Raw genomic sequence first — 13,464 nt, forward strand, 5'->3', positions numbered from 1 at the left:
GCCACTGATTTAGTGTGGACAGGTCCCTCCCCAAACCCTCGCCTCAATTTACCCACCTGTAGGATAGGGCTGAGGATACTGCCTCTCCTTTGAGATCTGTGGGTGGTACCGTTTTGTCAGCAGGGCATTTGCATCTGGATACTCCAATAAGCACTTTGGCCCAGATCCTCCAAGGTATTTGGGTGCTTAACTCTCATTGGTTTCAGTTAGGTGCCTAAATGTCTTGGAGGATCTGGGCCATTGCCATTATTTCTATGTACTGTCTATTGTGGCTGATGAGGCTGTTTCACTGACATACTTAAGCACCCCAATGCTGCATTCAATGGCGCTATTAAGGTTCCCGTAATTGAAACTTGGGCCCAGAAGTGTCTGCCCCAGAGCTGCTGGATGGCTCACTTCCCCCAAACCTTCTGTTGGTCTTTTTGATAAAACTTTCAAGCCTATCAAGGGAAAAGCACCGGGTAGATACCCGTCAGCAGCTTGGGGTTGGCTGCCACATCGCTCAATTCTGGTTCCTTGCTTGAAAGTGTGACCATTTTCTAAACCTTTGGGGTGCTTTCCTGGCACAGGTGGCTAGGGGACTTGTCTGGTAGCTGCCACTGCAAATGCCAGACTGCAGATGGGGTGAAATGCACCCCATGCAGAGGGCCAGCAGGAGGCCTAGGAACTGCTTGAGACCAGGACTTACATGAGATTGGGGCGGTGCTTTGTGCTTGTGCATTTCATCCATAGTGGGCTGTCACCTTACACTCTGTCTGTTTTTCACAAACACTGGGGCCTGGACAGCTCTGGGAAATAGCAACGAGACCCCAAGCCAGTCATGTCTAGGCTCACTGCTCCAGGCTAGCTTGAACTGGCCATGATCCAAAGCTGTTCAGTAGTGATCCATGTGAAACGGAGCTGGGGGGTGCCCCGGGACAGGTGTCTTCACTATAAAAACAACCCCCCAACCACTATTCCACCCTGGCTGGCAGTCTCAAGTTAGTATTACATTGCCCTGTGCTGAAAACTGACTTGTTCCCCCCATCTTTACGTATGCTGGGTGTGTGCGCGAATGACTTCTTTTGCAAGCTTATTTGCCAGGGTTTCATTGGTAAAAAGTTTGGACAATTATTTATTGTATTTTTGCCTCTGTGAGGGCCCGATCCCCTTTCCATGGTAGAACGGGGCCTACAGTCTATACATGCCAAAAAATGACAACACAACTCTATAAACCCAATTATCTACGCAGTTATACCTCTGGGCCCCTAAAGCTCATAGAAACCTAATAGTAGATTGACTCTCACAGTTGTATTCACACACACACGCTACTTTCTCCTGCCACCTTTCACAGCAGTGTGCTGTCTAACAGGTCTGTATGAACACTAAATTAACCTACGAAGAAGCTTCTCCTACCTGGAGTTAAATGAGGCCATAATCCGTTTTCCAGCCGAATGGAGAGAAATTCCTTTCTGCTTCTGATTGCAGGCTCTTCATGCCAAACTTGGTGCCTCCCAAGATCCCAGATGGGGAGAAAGTGGACTTTGATGTGAGTATTGGGTGCCCAATGGACTGTGGGCCTGCTCTGTGGGTAAGCCATGGGCTTCAGTCACCGGGGCTGTCAGGCTGCACTAAATTCACTCATGCAAGCATCTCCTAGTCCCTCCAGGCATGTACCCAGCATGCCCAGACAGTACCAAGTCTGCCAGCCCCTCTGGGTATGTACCCAGGGGACCTGGTACCATGCCTGCCAGCCCCTGCTCTCATCCTTAAATGGCCCCTGGCTCCCACGGTGCCCTAGTGGCTATTGATCTGGGAGGGCAGTAGCGATGGCTGGCTCAGGGTCATGTTCCATACAGGACATTCACCGCAAGCGCATGGAGAAGGATCTGAATGAGTTGCAGGGCCTGATCGATGCCCATTTCGAGAACAGAAAGAAAGAGGAAGAGGAGCTGATCTCACTCAAGGACCGAATAGTACGTCTGGAGGTCCCAGATTGTCCCATTACTCCTCCCCCCCGCGAGTCTCCAAGTTAAGGGCCATGTTCTGTCCCTGCTGAAGACATGGGGGAGCAGGGTCAAGCCCTAGAAAAGCAAGATGCGGACTCAGGGGAGAGAGAGGGGACCAAGGTCCGATCCAGACTGAGGAGCCTGGACCCAGGACTTGGGAAGTGCCATCTTTCATTATTTGATACCAGGTCATGTGGTGCCCCGCCACCCATCATCCTGGTGGCCAGCCATGTCTGGAGGAAGCAGAGGTCACGTGGCAGGGAAACGGGCACTCCTGACCATACCAACAGAGCAAATGCTTCCCCTTGGGCTGGGCCCCTAGTCACTTGGGATCCAGAGAGAGCTCTCCCTGGGTCCCTCATGTGGGGGCGGGGGTCGTCCCCGGCCTCGAAGCCCAAGCCTTGCTCTTCCCCTGCAGGAGCATCGGCGAGCGGAGAGGGCGGAGCAGCAGCGGATCCGCAGCGAGCGGGAGAAGGAGCGCCAGGCCCGCATGGCTGTGAGTGTCCCGCCTCCCGGAGCAGGAGAGGGCCAACAAAACCCCCAGCGATGGAGCCGGGTCTAGCCTTCTCCCCTGTCGTCCAGCTGGGAGCAGCTGCTGTTACCCCTTCTCGTACTGCAGGGACCTTCCTTCTAGCTGTGGGGGACTCCCCTTTAGTGCAGCTTCTAGATCAGCCGGCAGGGACGCTCCAGACCCACCTGGGACTGAGACTCCTAGGCCCTGCTTGGCCCAGGGAGCTGGTGGCCACATATTCCACCAGGGCCCCTTGGTTGAGCTGCAGCCTTGGGCTGGGCTGCTCACAGCTCTCCCAAGCGATACAGGGCTGGGATGGATTAGCGCTCTGCTGGGGAGAGCTTGAATGAACCTCCAGGCAATGGAGGAAGTGGTGTTTGCTTCATCACAGGGTGTTCTTCCTCCAGAGCCAGCACCCAGCTCCAGAGGGGCTCAGACAGGGGCCTGCACCACTTGCAGTGTTGTTAAGTGACTGCGTTAACATGGTGACAAAGCCTGGTGTCCAGGCTGATGTCCAGTACTGGTGACTGCTGCCCTGAGCCCTACTTGGGGGAGTTATTCATGGCTGGTGCACACTGGCCACTGCAGCCTACAGGTGGTTGCTTCTGTTGCATGGGGAGGTGCCTGCAAGGGACAGCAAAGCCCATCGGTACATAAGCAGCTATCATGGCATGTGACTGTGTAGCCCTTGGTCTGGTCTGTAGCTGTCTGTGTGTTCCCAGCGGCTCTCACTCTGCTGAGTCTGTCTCTCCAGCAGCAGTGAGTTCCCCTGGCTTCCCTCGAGACCCCTCTTGCTCTGGCTTTACCCCGACAGGAAGAGAGAGCCCGCAGAGAGGAAGAGGAGGCCAGGAAGAAGGCGGAAGAGGATGCCAGGAAGAAGAAGGCTTTCTCCAACATGCTGCATTTTGGGGGCTACCTGCAGAAGGTACGATTCCAGCTTGGGATGCTTGGGAACTGGCTGTGGTGGTGGTAGCCAGAGTCCCCACCCAGTAGCAGGACTCAGCGTGTGTGTTCGTTCTGCTGTTTACTGGGGGCCAGATGCCAACTGGGGACCCTCATGGCAGCATCTCTCTCTACAGCATGCCAAGTCCCCATGGCATCCCAATGACCCTGGGCCGTGCTAAGCTGGCCTCTGGCCGAGGCGATTCTAACTTTACAACTGCCTGCTCCTCCCACTCCTGATTCTGTTCCTGAAAACCAGAGGTCCCTTTGCAATCAGGCTGCTTCAGTCCTTGGAGCTGGCATAACTGAGTGGCTGGTGGCAGGGGTGGTGGATCGACTCTAGGCGCAGAGAGTGCATATGGACCACCCTTAGGGCACAGAGAACATAAGAACAGCCATACGGGGTCAGACCAAAGGTCCATCCAGCCCAATATCCTGTCTTCTGACAGTGGCCAATGCCAGGTGCCCCAGAGGGAGTGAAGAGCTAGGAAGAAACAACACTAAGGCAGCCAAAGGCTGGCTAGCGCCGCGGGAGGAGCAGCCTGCAGCAGCTAGAGGCAAATGTCTGTCTTAAGGCTGTAGTTGGGGGCTCCATCCCACAGTTAAAGGGGCCAGCTGTAGGGGAGCATGCTGGGAAAATTCCCATGAAAGGAAGACCCTTAAGGGGGTGAGGGAGAAGAAGCCTGAACCGAGGGCAGAGGTTGTGGAGGAAGGGGCCGTTGGTGCAGTTCCACTATTCTGTCCTCCTTTGCTTTTGCGAGGAGATTGTGCTTAAATCAGAAAACTCCAGGGCCCGATTCTCCTGCTGCAGGAGAGGGGTGAGTCTCACTGAAGCTTCCTGCATCCTTTGGAGGTGTTATTTCCTGTGCGATAAGGTCATCGCCAGAGCATCAGACTTTAGCCGATCTCCCTACCCACTAGACTGAACCATGGCAGTCACCTAGGGCAGCCTTCTTGCTTCCTTCTCTGTGCAGGGCACTCAGCCCTCAGGACTCTGCCGCGCAGACTTTACTGGCATGACAGGCTGCCTGTCTTCCAGGCTGTTTGTTCCGTGGCTGGTAGTTTTGGTGCTGTCCATGCCCTTCTGGGGAGAAGTACCATTTTTGGAAGTATTACAGCTCCGCCTAGGGGCCCAGCTGAGATCAGGTGCTGTGCGCCCACAGTGAGAGAGAGTCCCTGCCCTAAAGAGCTCACAAGCTAACTATATAAGACAAAAGTTAGGCAAGGGAAACTGAGTCACAGAGCAGTCAAGTGTCTTATTTGAATATCCCAGCAGGTCAATGGCAGAGCTGGAAATAGAATCCAGGTCTGCTGAGTCTCAGCCTAGTGCCCCCTCCACTGGACTAGCCTCATGGCAAGTGGACTTCCTGAAAAGGCTGGCCGGGGTGGGCATCTCGCTCAGCTCCGCTGGGCTTCCCCTTTGGAACCTCTCCATGCCATTGAGGTGTAGGGGTCACTCCAGTTCAGTGCAGGGAGAGGAGGGGGAATTAAATTCCCTCTGACTCGGGCCAGCTGATGTCTTCAGACAGAGAAGAAAAGTGGGAAGAAACAAACGGAGCGGGAGAAGAAGAAGAAGATCCTCAGCGAGCGGCGGAAGCCTCTGAATATCGACCACCTGAACGAAGACAAGTTGAGGTGAGCGTAAGGGAGGGACTGGGGCAGTACCCTCCCCCACCCCCCACTCCCCACAAACCTACCAGGCTGGAGACGAGCTCACAGGCTGGAGCCTGAGTCCCAGAACCCTTTGCATCACTAACCCAGAGGGGCAGCAAATCAACCTGCCCCCTCCCACCTCTTCCTTCACCCCAAGCGAGGCCAGCTGCCCCCCCTCCGGTACCAGACTGTGAGGGCAGCGCTACGCACTGCGGTGGCCAGGCTGCCGGGTTGAGCTGTGGGACGCCGTCGATGCGGGCGTGCAGATGCAGGGGGGAGTGCCGAAAGGCAGTGGGTGTGCCGCGCTGGAGTGAGAAAGCAGCAGCAGATCATCTGTGACCCAGCAGCTCTGGGCTGCCTCAGCCCTCCATCCCCATTACTCCCGCTGCGGCCAAGGGGATGGCAGCTGTGGCTGCCGGCTGGGATGGAACTCATGAGCAGCAGAAGCGCAAGCCCCCAGCATGGGAGCCAAGAGGGAAACTCCAGGGCTGTGAGTAAGTAGCAGGCTGGTATAGTCACAGGGGCTGGCCGCTGGGGGAGCTGTGATCACACACCCTATGCCTGTGTTATGTCCCCATCGTGGACCAAGGGCACTGCATGGTCCTAGGTGGGCTAAGCACCAGTAGGCAGCAGGTGCCGACATGGCGTGAACTCAGGCATTGCTCCAGTCCCCTGTATCTACCCTGTTGGGGGGCAAAGCCTAAAGAACCTCATCACAAGTGGGACTGGAGGCTGGTGGGGATCAGAACTGTGTGTGGTTCGGTGAATCACATGGATAACCTTCCGTGCCCCCCTGCATCTCCTCACTGGCTCCCCATGGCTTTCCCCCCAGGGACAAGGCCAAGGAGCTGTGGCAGAGCATCCACGACCTGGAGGCTGAGAAATTCGAGCTGCAGGAAAAGTTCAAGCGGCAGAAATACGAGGTGAGGGTTGTTCTGACCTCAGCTTCCCCCTGTGGCCCCATCTCTGCTGTGGGGAGCCGGCTGAGTCTATTGTACCCAGCCTGCCAACTGTATCACGGGGAAACCTGAGGAAAGCTCCCTCATTCTCCTGAGGATGGAGGTTGTGATGAGATCCCCAGTCCCATTCCCTAACCTGGATTTGAACCCAACTCTCCAAAAGTGCAAGGCCAGTGCGCTCAGGTGAGTTGAGCCAGACCCTGAGCTGGTGTAAATCACCAAAGTGCTAATGACCCCAGCAGAGTTACACCAGTTTGTGCCAGCTGAAGTGGTGGCCCCAGAGCTTTAGTGAATGCCATGTGAACATTGTAGACTCCCAGCTATCAACACTGCAAAACAGCCTGCTGGACGTGGACACCTGTGGATCATCTAGCCAGCTGGAATCTCCCTAAGCAGCAAACACCTGGCTGTCTGTCAGGCCCTCCCGTTCTGTACACTCACAAGTCGCCTAATGGCTGGATTATTTTATGCTCTCTCCTAGCACAGCGAACGGATAGCTGAACTATCTATCACATTTCCAGTGCATCCATCACCACACCCAGGGTTCACTAACATTGTTTCACCATCCACACCCTCCCTCAGCACAAGCAAAGTCTTTGTGGTTGTGTGCTAAACCCTGTCAGGGCATGGCTGGTGTCTCGCCAAATTTGGCTCTGGCTCATGGTTGAGAAGTTGTCCCAAAGAAGCCTCGGTTGAATGTGGCTTCCAACCATGGCAGCCCGAGTAGGGCATCTGCAGCCTGTAGCTCCAGATCTTTTTTCTATACGCCTTTGCTCTGGGTTCAGTCCTGTGAAGTGCTTAGGCCCAGATCCTCAAACACATTTAGGTGCCTAACTCCCTTTGAGGGTCTGAGCCCGAGTGCCCATGACTTGCGGTGAAGATGAGTGCCCGTCACAGCATCAGGCCCTCTCTCTGTTAACCTCCCCTCTGAGTGCTTGCTTGTGTCTGCCTTTTAATGTTCTCTTCTCTCTAACTCCACCAGATTGTCACGCTCACTGCTCGCTGCGATGAGCTAAGCAAGTAGTAAGTACCACCCAGCTCACGGCCGCAGCTTCCTGCCTGGGTTTGTGCTTGACACGCTGGCTGGCTGAGAGGGAGCAGACAGTCCTGCTGGCATAGGGAAGAGCCCAAGCAGAGATCTGTGTCCGTGAGCCATAGATCCAGGTGGGATGTATTAAGATGGAGGTCTACTTAGGGGCTAGGTAACAAATGGATAGATGGGAAGGTGAATGAGTGAGAACCTAAGAATTGCCAGCCCAGATCAGCCCCCATTCCCCTATCTAGTACAGTCTCCTAACAGTGGCCAGAACCTGCTGCAACAGAGAAAGGTGCAAGTAATGTCGCAATCGAACATCCTGCCCCTCGAGGGAGATTCCTCCTGACCCTTATCAGCTCGTGCCCTGAAGCGTGACCCTTTTTTGAAACCTGTTTGTGAAGGGACAGAGGGGTGAAAGAAACGGGGAGTGCTCTACATTAAAGACCCCATTACCTGGTTTTAGAGCTATTGGTAATTCAGAAGTGCAGGATCTTGAATGCCTATGAATCAATCTGCTAGCAAACAAAGCCCAGGACTGGGTACTGGTGGGGGGCGGTCTTTTATAGACCACCAAATGACCGAGTCAGTTACTCCTTAATTACCTGGCTGTAATGTGTGGAAAGGAAACATTGTAGTATTATGGGGACTTCTGTTTGAGAGACACTCACTCATGGTCTCCTGCAGCCAATAGAAAACCATTAGAATTTCTAAAACTTATAGGCGATGGATTTTCTAACAGACAGTGCACCCGGCGCAAGGCAGACCCATTTTGGCCATCATTTTGAAGATTAATGATTCAGTGGATGGGAAGTTGGTGGTTGCCTAGGGACCGAGAATCATGCCCTAATTATGTTAATTGATTCATAAATTCCAAGGCTGGAGGGGACCATTTTGATCATCTAGTCGGACCTCCAGTAAAAGGCCAGAGAACTGCTTCAAAATAGTTCCTACAGCAGACCTTTTAGAAAAACATCCAAGCTTGATTTAAAAATTGTCAGTGATGGAGAATCCACCACAACCCTTGGTAAATTGTTTCAATGGTTAATTACTGTCTCCAGTATAAATTTACACCTTCTTTCCAACCTTAATTTGTCAGTATAGAGACACAGATGGACTATAAGGTGGAAAGAAACCTGGCTAGATCGTTGGGCTCAACGGGTAGTGATCAATGGCTCCATGTCTAGTTGGCAGCCGGTGTCAAGTGGAGTGCCCCAGGGGTCGGTCCTGGGGCCGGTTTTGTTCAATATCTTCATAAATGATCTGGAGGATGGTGTGGATTGCACTCTCAGCAAATTTGCGGATGACACTAAACTAGGAGGAGTGGTAGATATGCTGGAGGGTAGGGATAGGATACAGAGGGACCTAGACAAATTGGAGGATTGGGCCAAAAGAAATCTGATGAGGTTCAATAAGGATAAGTGCAGGGTCCTGCACTTAGGACGGAAGAATCCCATGCACTGCTACAGACTAGGGACCGAATGGCTAGGCAGCAGTTCTGCGGAAAAGGACCTAGGGGTGACAGTGGACGAGAAGCTGGATAGGAGTCAACAGTGTGTCCTTGTTGCCAAGAAGGCCAATGGCATTTTGGGATGTATAAGTAGGGGCATTGCCAGCAGATCGAGGGACATGATAGTTCCCCTCTATTCAGCATTGGTGAGGCCTCATCTGGAGTACTGTGTCCAGTTTTGGGCCCCACACTACAGGAAGGATGTGGAAAAATTAGAAAGCATCCAGTGGAGGGCAACAAAAATGATTAGGGGACTGGAACACATGACTTATGAGGAGAGGCTGAGGGAACTGGGATTGTTTAGTCTGCGGAAGAGAAGAATGAGGGGGGATTTGATAGCTGCTTTCAACTACCTGAAAGGGGGTTCCAAAGAGGATGGCTCTAGACTGTTCTCAGTGGTAGCAGATGACAGAACAAGGAGTAATGGTCTCAAGTTGCAGTGGGGGAGGTTTAGGCTGGATATTTGGAAAAAACTTTTTCACTAGGAGGGTGGTGAAACCCTGGAATGGGTTCCCTAGGGAGGTGGTGGAATCTCTTTCCTTAGAAGTTTTTAAGGTCAGGCTTGACACAGCCCTGGCTGGGATGATGTAGTTGGGGATTGGTTCTGCTTCGAGCAGGGAGTTGGACTAGATGACCTCCTGAGGTCTCTTCCAACCTGGATAGTCTATGATTCTATGATCCAAACCGCTAATATATATACTTTGTGCTTCAACAGGGCTAATTTCCCAAAGCTGACGAAAGTTTTATGAGTGAAATTGAAGGGGGGGGGTTTAGATAGTAAAACATGAATGAAAATTGGGATTTCTTAAACAAGAGTTGATTCGATTGTCATCACTGTATAATTAAGAAATAGGACAACTTTGCATAAAAGTCCATCCTGGTTCAGTGGAGAATTGAAGACATCAATTTAGAAATAAATAAAAATCAAATGGGTTGGGGGGAAGGAGAAATAGATCACAAGCAATATAAATGAGTGGTTATGAAGTGTAGAAAATTAATAAGAGAAGTTAAAGACCTCAAGTTAAATTTCATAGCTCGCAGGTCTAAGGACAATAAAGAGGCGTTTTTTAAGCATGAACAAAAGAAATCCTAACAATAGTTTAAGCCCGTTAGTAGTGGTGATGGTAAAATTGTTAATGAGGCAGCAAAAGCAGAAGTGTTCAATAAATATTTCTGTTCTGTATTTGGAAAGAAGCAGGTTGATGTACTCATCAGATGAGGATGATAAACAGTATCTGCTAATTTTAAATCGGCAGGCCTGTATAACTTGCACCCAAAAGTCCTGAAAGAGTTGGCTGAGGAGATCTCTGGCCCGTTGATGTTAATTTTGAATAAATCATGCAATACCTGGGAAATCCCTTCCGGCCTTAAAATCTCTGAATCTAATATAACTCTAGATGTTCCCATTATAGTTATCTATATAAAGGTCACATCCTTGTTTTTGCTCTTAAAACCAAATGACCAAAAGTGGCCACTGACGTTGGGTGTTTCCATTTTGCTGAAACAAGTAACCACTTCGGAAGATGTTGGCTTCATCCTCTCTGATGTGTGTCAGGGTGAATCAGGAGGTGGGGGTGTGAGTGGATATAATTGTGTAGTAGTGTGTTTAGGTGTGTGGGGAGGTAGTTGGCAGAGTAAGGACTGATTTGGGCTGTTGCCTTCCTTGGGTCCGAAAGGGCCCAGATGCTGTCTGCTCTCTCCATGCCCCTCCGTGAAGTGTGTTTGAACCTTGCCTGGCTTGCAATGCTACCTAGGACCTCGACTCACTCAGTAGGGAAGCCACGCATCCCTTGCCATGGGACATGTCTGGGTAAGTACACGAGCCCTTTCTAGACTGTTGATGAGCAATAACTGTCCTGTCCTTCCTGTCCCTGTGCTCGGAGTACAAACTGAGTCAGCAGTTTTGGATCTAACCAAACCGCCAATGTTCCTAGCCAGCCATCTGTGGATTTGCTTTCCAGCTGGTGACAGCCCACACCACCCATCCCCCTTCCTTTCCTCCTGTACACATGGCTCACTTGGTCCCTACAAGCAGGATGCGTAGGGCCTATGTGTGAGGCTGGAGATGCACAGGGCTGCAGCAAGTTTGCACTGGAGACCTCAGATCCATGTAGCCCAGGTACTGTACACACGGAGCCCATGTCCCGTCATTCATGGGAGCCCTGGCAGGATGTGCCCATCTAGGCACAGCCGAGAACAGCTTTTGCTTGCTCCATGCCACCATGGAGGTCGGGCTCTACCATTCATCTCCGTGCAGCAGGCATTGTTCTGTGGCTGGCCTGGAGAGGCTGGTCATACAGGAGAGAAGCATTGTGAAGAACACCTGCAGAGGCTTGGCCTTGTGAAAGAATCTCTTTCAGTTCCTCTATGGAAGGCAGGCAGTGAGTGTCTCTGTTAGGGGGCTTATTCCTTCACCTACTCACTTCCCTGGTCCTTCTCGCATGAACAGAGAGCAACAATACCCGAAGTCCAAAGGTGCAAACAATTCGATGTTTATTGGGGTGAACTTCCAGCAAGCATGATTCCAGTTTCCTTCCTTAATATCCTCCTTCCCAGCTCTGACACCACAGAGCCTTACCTGTGTCCCTGTTCCCATTCCTGCCCTTAGCCAAACATGATTCCAATTTTCCCAGCCCCATTCCCTGTTCCCATTTCCCCTTTTAGCAAAACATGATTCCAATTTCCTTACCCCTATTCCCTGTTCTCATCTCCCACCCCCACAGCCACCCCTTAAGGTTAACCTGTCCCCCTTATTTTCAGGCTTGACTTGTTTTTTTCACCTCCCTTTCCTGGAGGGCCATAATCTGAGTCTTCTAGTAGCTTGTTTGCTGACCAGATGTATTCGTTATTTGCAGCTCCTTTGTGCCCATCAGCTAGGTAATTTGCATTTACACACAGAGGCTTACTAGCTTGCTTTTGGATCCAAAGCTGTTAGCAGTTTAGACAGTGTCTTAAAAGGGAAAGGTTTCAGAGTAACAGCCGTGTTAGTCTGTATTCGCAAAAAGAAAAGGAGTACTTGTGGCACCTTAGAGACTAACCAATTTATTAGAGCATAAGCTTTCGTGAGCTACAGCTCACTTCATCAGATGCATATCGTGGAAACTGCAGCAGACTTTATATATACACAGAGAATATGAACCAATACCTCCTCCCGCCCCACTGTCCTGCTGGTAATAGCTTATCTAAAGTGATCATCAGGTGGGCCATTTCCAGCACAAATCCAGGTTTTCTCACCCTCCACCCCCCCACACAAATTCACTCTCCTGCTGGTGATAGCCCATCCAAAGTGACAACTCTTTACACAATGTGCATGACAATCAAGTTGGGCTATTTCCTGGTTTTCTGGATTTGTGCAGGAAATAGCCCAACTTGATTGTCATGCACATTGTGTAAAGAGTTGTCACTTTGGATGGGCTATCACCAGCAGGAGAGTGAATTTGTGTGGGGGGGTGGAGGGTGAGAAAACCTGGATTTGTGCTGGAAATGGCCCACCTGATGATCACTTTAGATAAGCGATTACCAGCAGGACAGTGGGGCGGGAGGAGGTATTGGTTCATATTCTCTGTGTATATATAAAGTCTGCTGCAGTTTCCACGATATGCATCTGATGAAGTGAGCTGTAGCTCACGAAAGCTTATGCTCTAATAAATTGGTTAGTCTCTAAGGTGCCACAAGTACTCCTTTTCTTTTTTTAAAAGGGAAACATTCCACTAGAGTTCTGATTACTTTCCACTTTCATCTCCTGCTCCAAAACACACAGATCTGAAAAAGAAAGCACAACCTATTGTGGCTCCTTTTGGAGCCCTATTAGGATTTTAATGAAGTACCATGTTTTATTTGCATTTCTTTTACCCTTCTCCAATATACACCGCACACGTCCTGGGAAAATGCAAATTCCTTCCATATAGTTTAACCTCCATAACATCATATTAGCCAAATTAATTTTACACAAGGTATAACTGCCTCCCCCATGCCCACAGAGTTTTCATGCACACCCACCAAAGCAACAATCTAATCCCCCAGAGCCATCCCAAGGCTCAGTGTTCCCATCAGTCTCTCACCTGACGCCACTGAGAACAGCCATGTGGGCTGCTCTCTGCATTCCCATGCACCGGTCGGAAGTGCAGCAGATGAGAGCCAGGTCTGGTCCGTGATGAGAAGACCAGACGAGAAGGGGATTCTCTGTTGGAGCTGCGGGTCACAGACCTGCCCTGTGGCTCTCTAGCTCCTAGCCTGACATAACAGCCTGTGCTACCCACCATCACTTCCAGAGTCTCCCTGTGTCTGGGCCTGGACTAAGCAGGAGCTGTGGACTGCATGATGTGGCCAGGCCGCTCTGGAGGGTCAACTGGGGAGACCATTTCCTGCTCTGTCTTCTGCTGCCTTCTGGCAGCCCCCTGCCCAATGCAAGTGTCAGCCCCAGGACTCACTGTCCCTCTGTATTTCTCTTGCAGATTAATGTTCTCCGAAACCGCATTAGCGATCACCAGAAGGTGTAAGTACCAGGGCTGCCTTCCGCCTCCCCTCTCCCTTCCTGCCACCCTCTTTCAGCACTTGCCTGCTCTACTCTCTGCCTTTCCCCTTGGCCCCTCCTTTCCCCTCTTGTTGCCCCCATGGCTCTCAGCTCTCCCCTTCCCTTGCTGCTTCCTCTCCCTTCCCCATCTCTTCCTTGTCCGTATTTTGTTCCTTCACCTGTCCTCTGCCTCCCCTGCTCACCCCGTTGCTACTGCACATTGACAGGCACACAGAGAAGATCCCGTGATCTTTGTTTTTATCCTGCTGGTGCCTTCATCCTTCTTCTCCTCCTGCTCCTGCTTACACATTTCCCCATCCAACCCCCCCCCCACTCCTTTTTTTCCTCTAACCTC

At 51.4% G+C, this 13,464-nt stretch overlaps 1 protein-coding gene across 1 annotated transcript in view; it reads left to right on the forward strand.

Annotated features, from left to right (window-relative positions):
- Positions 1-13,464, forward strand: part of TNNT2 (troponin T2, cardiac type) — a 29,578-nt gene that overhangs the window by 9,582 nt on the left and 6,532 nt on the right. The window contains exons 9-14 of the mRNA XM_073320041.2: positions 1,468-1,528; positions 1,839-1,955; positions 2,407-2,484; positions 3,314-3,424; positions 4,967-5,076; positions 5,927-6,017. Coding sequence (XP_073176142.2) covers positions 1,468-1,528; positions 1,839-1,955; positions 2,407-2,484; positions 3,314-3,424; positions 4,967-5,076; positions 5,927-6,017 — 568 coding nt within the window. The remainder of the gene's footprint in view (positions 1-1,467; positions 1,529-1,838; positions 1,956-2,406; positions 2,485-3,313; positions 3,425-4,966; positions 5,077-5,926; positions 6,018-13,464) is intronic.

Source organism: Lepidochelys kempii, chromosome 21 (genome assembly GCF_965140285.1).
Source record: "Lepidochelys kempii isolate rLepKem1 chromosome 21, rLepKem1.hap1, whole genome shotgun sequence".
NCBI lineage: Eukaryota > Metazoa > Chordata > Testudines > Cheloniidae > Lepidochelys > Lepidochelys kempii.